General features: G+C 43.8%; 1 protein-coding gene across 4 annotated transcripts in view; it reads right to left on the reverse strand.

Annotated features, from left to right (window-relative positions):
• The window catches only part of Cryzl1 (crystallin zeta like 1), a 36,203-nt gene that overhangs the window by 14,299 nt on the left and 13,105 nt on the right, over positions 1-8,799 (reverse strand). For all 4 annotated transcript variants that reach the window (XM_021209322.1, XM_029544655.1, XM_029544656.1 and 1 more), the window contains 4 exons: positions 7,780-7,857; positions 4,405-4,477; positions 1,458-1,502; positions 412-480 (listed from right to left, as the gene is read on the reverse strand). In XM_021209322.1, coding sequence (XP_021064981.1) covers positions 412-480; positions 1,458-1,502; positions 4,405-4,477; positions 7,780-7,857 — 265 coding nt within the window. The remainder of the gene's footprint in view (positions 1-411; positions 481-1,457; positions 1,503-4,404; positions 4,478-7,779; positions 7,858-8,799) is intronic.

Raw genomic sequence — 8,799 nt, forward strand, 5'->3', positions numbered from 1 at the left:
TTTAAAACTTTTTTCCTGCCTCAGCTTTGACAAATACTGTCAAAATTGTGTACATTTTTTTTTGTTTGTTTTAGTTAGTAATTACGAGTTCAATGGTATAGTTCTTGCTTAGCAGGCTGGAGGCCCTAAGTTCTATCTCTAACAACACACATGCACACGCGCGCGCGCACACACACACACACACACACACACACACACACTAAAATAAGCCAAGAGCAAGACATTTACAAATTCTGATGTGAAAGATTCTACAGCCACGAGCAATGTTAGTAAACCTCACAGGTCTACACAATGCTAAATCTAAGCATTAATTCATAAACAACATAAGCCAGAACTGTCACACGGCTAAGGGAAGGTTATGCTCTCAGTGGGACAGACTTATTCAGTTCTGAAGTACAGACTGCCACATACCCAGGTAATGTTCATGCACTCGAATAACCTCACAGAGTCCAGGGTCTTCTGAATCCAAAGGCAAAATTCCTAAAAATCAAAACAAGAAGCTTAAGGGGAAGTCTCTGAGGGAACTCATTCCCTATGAGATACATTCATGTAAACTCTGTGCAGTGTAGTTAATATAAAGGTGGCCGATGTCATGCAGCGAATTGGAGTGCTGGAGTCCCTGAGCCTCCTTTCCATGTGCCCTGAACAGAACCCTGCTTTTCTGGAGTCTATTTCAGTTCTAAGTCTGCTCTCTTACAAAAAGAAACATAGGCAATATAGAGAATTACTGAGTTCTTGAATAAATAAGAATATAATCATGGGTTCTTTGAGTCAGAGGCTCAGTGAAAGCTGGGGACACACTTTCCCGCACCTCCGATCTTCAGTGGCCTTTCCCAAGGCTCGGAGGGTGCCGTCTATGAAGACGAGGATATACCAAGACAGTTACGAAAGTGGTGCTGACATGTAGTTGCATGATTGTCTGGGACACAAGCATGAGCAGATGTTCATCAAATGCTTGCAATGATTATGGATTTAAGAATAACAAATTTGCTTCAAGCTAATTTTTAGTTGTATAAGAACAGCAGAGAGCTTTGTGGGGTGGAGAACAGAGGCTCTATACGGCTCACGGCATCAACAATCTTCAAGCACAGGCCTGTGACTTTTTCTAGAAATTTCAGTCTGACCATGCAGTAGGTAGGGGCTAGGTAGGAGAGCAGAACATGGAAGAAAGGATGCGTCCTGCTGGCTTCTGTCTGTGACTGCTCGGCCAGTGGCTGGCAGGCCTGACGTGCTCTGCTGAGGCTAAGCTCTCTGTTTTCTTCAGTAGCCGGTATTTGAGGACAAATTCCAAAAGTCAGGAGAATATCTTTATTTTTGGAATGTGAGGATTGAATGTACTACACTCCCAGTCGAAGACAGTGTCTTTATCTGAAGTGAGGTCACAGTGAGCATTACTATTTACACAGAAGAAAGACGGCTGACGACAGAGTAGTGAGGACTTGGGCACCATGACTTACCGACCACTTCATCGTCTGGCTGAAAGAATGTTACCTTCCTGCCAACTAAAGAGCAGAAAGAGGCAGGCGTTAACTTCACACGGAGACTACATTTAATTCTTTACCTGTTTACTTTATTATGTGAATGGGTGTTCTGGCTACATGAACATCTGTGTAAAATGTGTGTGTTTGGTTCCCATGGAAGCCAAAGAGGGCACTGGATCCCTGATACTGGTGTTACAGACAGTTGTAAGCCACCATGTAGTTGCTGGCAAGAATCAAACCTGGGTCTTCTGGAAGAGCAACCAGTGTTCTCAACTGCTGAGCCATCTCTCTAGCTCCCTAAATTTAATTTTTATTTGACTATTAAAACAAATGAAAAAGCCAAATATAGTGGGCAATACCTAGAATACCAGCACTTAGGAGGTAGAGTCACGAGGCTCAAGAGGTCAGGGTCATCCTTGGCTACATATCAAATGTAAGGGCAGCCTGGGCTACATGAGATCCTGTCCCCCAGACAAGTAGCCAACTAAAATTAAAGAAATGAAATAATTCGCAGGGTTGTAAAAATCCACTCAATTAAAGAGCCAGGAATGTGTGTGGTATAGGATGGTCTATGAGTTGCATAGGGTAGAACATGTCAAGTCTTGTTTCTCTAGAAAATCTGATGCCCACAGGGGTTGACACTGTGGGGACATATGGCTCTATGTCACTGCCAACAGATGAAGGCCCTGAATGCCTCCCACAAGAGGCTACACACACACACACACACACACACACACACACACACACACACACACACACACACATTCCTCTGCCAACAGTCAATTCATTTGAGTATTTTTGTTCTAGGATGAAACGGGAAGAAAACACTTCAGTGTTCTGAATACTTTGGACTCAGAACCTTCCTATAAACTTTATAAATAGTATGCCTTATCTCATGTCTTATAGTATGTCTTACAATATACCTTACAGTATTCCTTATACCTTATAGTACGCCTTGTAGTGTATGGTATTATTCTTCTAGTCTACACACAAGGAAAACCAAGTAAAATGGCCTCAGAATCAATTCATCCTTTGGTACCAAGGTAGTTAGTGTTTCAGTCCGCATTCACTCGTGCTTGCTTTCTCTGGGGACCCGTCCTGTGCTGTCACTTCTCCTGGCTCCCATCCCACTACACCTTTCCTCCTGTCTCCTGGGATCACGTGCTTGCTTTTCCTGGCTCCTTCCACACTTCTCTTTCTTCCCCCATGCCACAATCGCTGGTGTTCCAAAAGGTTCCTCTGTTGCTTCTGCCTCCCTAGTTCATCAACTCTGACTTGTTTTGTTTTGAAGTATACACACGGACAGTTCTCAGACGGAATCCTTTCCTGCACAGAGTGCTCATCCCCCAGAATCATCTCAGGCACTGCTCACTAGCGATCCCACGCACTAGAGATTCCATGTGGGAGGTCATCATTGCCCTTCTTGAACTCAAGTTCAAGTGTAAGTGTGAGCTCACCTGGTTATGTCATATACCTTACTCATAAACCTCTTCTGAGCTCCCCGAGGCCAACTGCTTATCAACTCCTGCTGACTTCCTTTCCTCACTATTGCTTCCGTTTGTCAGTCCCTCTTCTATCATCACTGTCTAGCTTATGGACTTTGCAGCATGATTCATGTTAGTCTCTGACCCTACCAATCCTCTTCCTAGGGACTGGTCTGCCACTCCCTTTAACAGTAATCTAGTGACCTCATTTATAACACTCACCACGAGGCTGGCTTGCTCTGGTCTACCCTCCTGTTTGTGTCTTTCTGAGAACACGTCTGTGTTCATACATTCTTTTGTTCTCCTATATTTGAGGAAAAATTTTCCTTTTTTCTGCTAGCTCTCAGGACTAAACCCGAGGCCCTGTGCATGCTAGGCAAGCACTTTACCATCAAGCTACACACTCAGCCCCAAGCATTGTCCTTCTGTATAATGTTTACACACAAGCCCAAGTTACTTGAATCATTTAGCTTTAGACCAAAATGTACATAATCATCAGCAACTGCGTTAAATCAAGTTTTCAGTTTGCGTTAAATCAAGGGTGGAAAAGCAAAGCGGTTTGTCCTGGAGATCCAAAAGTCAGAGTTGGTGTTTCTGATGAGAATGAATGAGGTTGTTTCATCACTCTAAAGTATTTTTAAAGCAAATAATGATTTTAACAGACAGAACAAGAAGCCTGAGTATCTGAAGTAACGTGTTTCTACATCGAGCTCAACCACTCACTAAGAGGCTTTCATGGTCAGGGTTCACCCACTCTGCTCACACACCAATCAATGGTAACTTCTGAATAAGTTTATGGGGTGGACCATATTTGAATCTTAATTGTGATTTTAGTTAAACACGGATGATAATTTTACTTATCTAAACAACTGTATGCTCCTTTAATCTGGTCAGATTGTAGGTAAAAAGTATAATTAGATGATCATTCAGTTCATCGGTTGCTTACCCATTCCACATTTCATAAGACTGTGCCTGTTCTTGAGAGTTATCAATAAGAAAAACACATACACACAAATAAGCAGATCATTATAAAAGCTCAAAAGCAAGCCAGGCTCTGGGATTCAGGTGCCACATCATAAAAATTCAATACAATTACATATGAGTCAAAACCTAGATTTTTACAGAAGTATAAAGTTCTTCAATCATAAACTCAATCCTACTTTCAATTTTTAAAATTGACATTTTAATAAATTTATATTATAAAACATATTATTTTATGTGCTGGTAACCTTATTAGCTATTATTAACTTTCCTTCTTTCTTCTGAGACAGGGTTTCTTGGCGTAGCTCTGGCCATTCTGGAGCTCACTTGGAAGACAAGGCTGGCTTCAGACTCATAGTGATCCGCCTGCCTCTGCCTCTAGTGTGCTGGGATTAAAGGTGAGTGCCACCAGTGTCTGGCTTAAATTCTTTTATATAGAAAATGCAGATAATATTTACCTTCTAATACAATTCCAGCAACTTCTCTTCCGACAGGGAAGAAATCCTTTTCCATCTTCATTTCTGCTAGAAGCTAAATCAGGACAGAGTATGGCAGCACATTACTGTCCAGAATAGAGTCTGGATTTACATGCTAACACATCATATAATCCCGATACTTGCCTTAACACCAGCACGCTGGAGACAGAGGCAGGAGACCTTAAGCTGGAGGCTAGTCTGAGCAACACAGTGAGTTCTCATTGCCAGGCTGGGCTACAGAGTGGATCAAAAGCCAAAACGACAACAAAACCAAACAATAAACACCCGTCTCTGACATGTGAGAAAGCTGGACAACAGAAACCCAAGCCACAGAACAGCAGATACAATTCCCCTTCGGAATGACAGTTAATATAAAACATTACAGAAAACGTCACATAATCCCCTGCTCCAGAGTGGGAACAGTGAGCTGCTGAGGTCGTGACGCAGAACCGAGTCCTGGATGCCAGGACATTGTAACATTTTCTCTGTCGAGATGAAGTCAAGTTCGTCCCAAACAATCTCAGGTGGCCAAGCACAGCCTCCCTGTCCCCCGTTCAAGTGAGGTGAGGGAGGGCAAACAGAGCACTGCTGACAGACAGACAGACAGGGGCCTGGCCTCCTCACACCCTCGGGATCTCAGGATCACAGCTAGGGACACCGCTCAGCAGGAAGCCTTGCCGAGCAAGCAGGAAGCCCTGAGTTCCACAAGGCCTGAGTTGCACAAGCCTACAATCCCAGCACCACTGAAGTGGGGCAGGGGTGTCAGGATCTTACGTTAAGGCCAGTCTGGTGACTTATGGATTCTGCCTTAAAGAAAAGCAGACACCATTGCTTTCCTCAGCCCCAGGTTAGAAGGCTTGGGGAGGAGAGCTGGGTATTCACACCCCAGTTCCAGGTTAGAGGGCTTGCAGAGCAGTGCTGGGTGTTCACACCTCAGTCCCAGGTTAGAGGGCTTGGGGAGGAGAGCTAGGTATTCATAGGAAACTGTTGCGAGATGATGACTTATGTTAAGTATAGGGGTTTTGGGCTTGTTTGCTTGTTTTTAAAGATTTATTTTTATTTTACATGTATGAATGTTTTGCCTGCATGTATGTATGTAAAAGTACCACATGAGTGCCCGGTGCCTACAGTGGTCAGGCACTGGGTTGTATCTTTTGGAACTGAAGTTACAGATGGTTGTAAACTGCCATGTGGGTTCAGGGAACCAAACCTAGGTGTTCTACAAGGGCAACGAATATTCTTGACTGCTAAGCCATCTCTCCAGCCCACCATCACTTTTCAATTAAAAATCAAACAAACATGCTGGGCGTGGTGGTACACACCTTTAATCCCAGCACTCAGGAGGTGGAGGCAGGTGGATTTCTGAGTTCGAGGCCAGCCTGGTCTACAAAGTGAGTTCCAGGATAGCCAGGGCTACACAGAGAAACCCTTTCTCGAAAAACCAAAAAAAAAAAAAAAAAAAAAAAAAAAAAAAAAAAAAAATCAATCAAACAAAAAGAGATGGAAGCCCTCCTTATGTACGTACACTGACTTTCCAGACGTTTCTCCTTTAGTGTGGGACTTCACACTTAGGACATCCGTATGACTTTCTTATGGAAATACTAGGGATTCTATTCTATTCTATTCTATTCTATTCTATTCTATTCTATTCTATTCTATTCTATTCTATTCTATCCCATCCCATCCCATCCCATCCCATCCCATCCTATCCTATCCTATCCTATCCTATTCTCTCTCTCTCTCTCTCTCTCTCTCTCTCTCTCTCTCTCTCTCTCTCTCTCTCTCACATATGTGTGTGTATGTGTGTGTGTGTGTGTGTGTGTGGTATTTGTGTATGTAGTAAGTAGTGATTGTGTATGTGTGGTGTGTGTGCATATATGTTTGTGTGTTGTGGTGTATGTATAGTGTGTTGTGTGCCTACACATTTTCCTACCTTAATGTACTATCTTCAGAAAGACACCCTGCCTAGCGGCATGTGATAGTTTATTCAACTGTTACTTGTCACTTCTTTCTGTTAGTGGCAGAGCACTTGCCTCACATTCACAAGGTCCAGGTTCAATCCTCAACACCACACAACTAGAATCTGAGTGGGTCCTGTAACGTTGAATAGTAGCCATGACTGGAAAGCATCTCTTCTTAGTAGACACATTAGGTATTTCCCCAGATGTAGTCATGGACATATAAAACATGTGCCCAAGTCAGTTTTCCTTGTCTGTATTCTTTATGGCTACAGCCTGAATTAGCTCTTCCCACACTGACTGATCCTCACGCCCAATGTGACCGGCATGGAGAAGGACTTTACGAAGGTAATCAGCAGTAAGTGAAGTTGTGGGGTAGACTCCTAACTGTCAGGACTGGGGACTAGGACGACGAGACACCAGGAGCAGCACACACCGAAGAAAGGCGCGAGGACACAGCCAGGGCCTCATTCAATCCCTGAAGGATAGACTCAAGACGACCACGCTTGCAGTCACCTCGGGCTTCTACCCTTCAAAGCTGGGTTAAACTAAGTGTCAGGGGTTCAAGTCAAAAGACCAAATAAGACCCACAAGCAAACAAACAACAAGTCCCCCAAAACAAAACCAGGAGAAAAACCCGACATGGGGCTGTACACGCCTAGAATCCCAGTGCCCGTGAAGCCAAGGCAGGAGGGCCATGGGGTTAGGGTCGCCCTGGGCTACACTGTCTGACAACAAAACCTGAGAAAACTTATCACGGTGATTTAACTATTTGTCATTATTAACTATGGCACATTTATTTACTTATGTCTATTAACTGTTTACTTGTTTTTTTAGACAAGGTCTCACTGTGTGGCCCTTTCTTACTTGGAACTTGCCGTGTAGAGCAGACCTGCCTCAGCCTCTCAGAAGTTAGTACCTCCTGGGTAATGGGTTTAAAGGTATGTGCCACCCCACCTGCACCAAAGACACATGGTTTATGGCCAATAACAAAGATAACTGTGGGTGATATGAGACTGGAGTGTCTGTGAGACAGAAACACGACAAGAATACAAATCATAGCTAAAAAATGTTAACTAACAATACATACAACTCGTGGTCAATAAACTGTTTCTACTTTCTATTTTTATTGTATTTGTGAAGGTGATTTCTTCCTTGACCCATAGGACTTAATAATATGCTTTCAGACTCTTCCAAAATAAATTTTATAAAATGTTCCCACATAACGATATAACACACAAATCAAACCACTTACCTTGGTGTGGAAACACTTGAGTTTCAAGCTCAGATTTTCTAAGGAGTAATTTCCTGGCTAGCAGTGAGCACACCAGCGTCACCAGCAGACACTAACTGTGACACTGTGACAATGTGACACCCTCGTCCCCGTGGGCACCCATACCTTTGTGTTTATGTGGCTCAGGGCACAAGCTTTAACTTGAACTCTCACAAAGTTATCCTCTGTGACAGGGACATTTTCCTAGAACCAAATAACAGAAGCTCGTGTTACACATCCCGTGAGAACATTCGTTCATCTTGTGAAAATGTCCACATGTGACAGAAATCATGAAACTGATGCCAAGTCTCATGAGCATCCTGAGTTTAAAAGACACAAAGAAATACCTAATAGTATATGATGAAAAAAGGAAAGAAAAATCAGTGGCTGTAATTTTTAAAAAGTGTTCTTATCTTTACTTTAGAAGCATTCAAAACACCAGCAGAGATGCCGTACACACAAACTCTGCTTCATAAACCAGGACGGCAGACACAGTATTTTAACTTAAATACTCCAAGCTGTTATGTCTTTACAGTACACACACAACAGACAGCTTTTAGTAAAATTTGGAATTTCCGTACAGCGGCCAAGGCAAGGCTGAAGCACTCAGTCGTCCAGCTAAGTAACCGAATGTGATGTCACTTCTCCCGGGCATGAACCGAAACACATCCCTGAGTGACATGAGGAAAGATCTTTTTTCTCCTGTTTACTAACACAGGCATTTCCTATCAAGTCTGAAACCTCCCTCTACACTGTGCTCACAATGAGTTCTTGTTGTTGGGGACCTGGGGATGCTGCATAAGAGGTTGTGACTGAGCGCCACCCGTTCACCTGGGCCATAAGAGTGTGAGACTGAGCGCCACCTGTTACACCTGGGCCATAAGAGTGTGCAACTGAGTGCCACCCGTTCACCTGGGCCATAAGAGTGTGCGACTGAGCGCCACCCGTTCACCTGGGCCATAAGAGTGTGAGACTGAGTGCCACCTGTTCACCTGGGTCATAAGAGTGTGAGACTGAGCGCCACCCGTTCACCTGGGCCATACGAGTGTGCGACTGAGCGCCACCCGTTCACCTGGGCCATAAGAGTGTGAGACTGAGCGCCACCTGTTACACCTGGGCCATAAGAGTGTGAGACTGAGCGCCACC

The sequence above is a fragment of the Mus pahari genome, chromosome 12 (genome assembly GCF_900095145.1).
Source record: "Mus pahari chromosome 12, PAHARI_EIJ_v1.1, whole genome shotgun sequence".
Taxonomy (NCBI): Eukaryota; Metazoa; Chordata; class Mammalia; order Rodentia; family Muridae; genus Mus; species Mus pahari.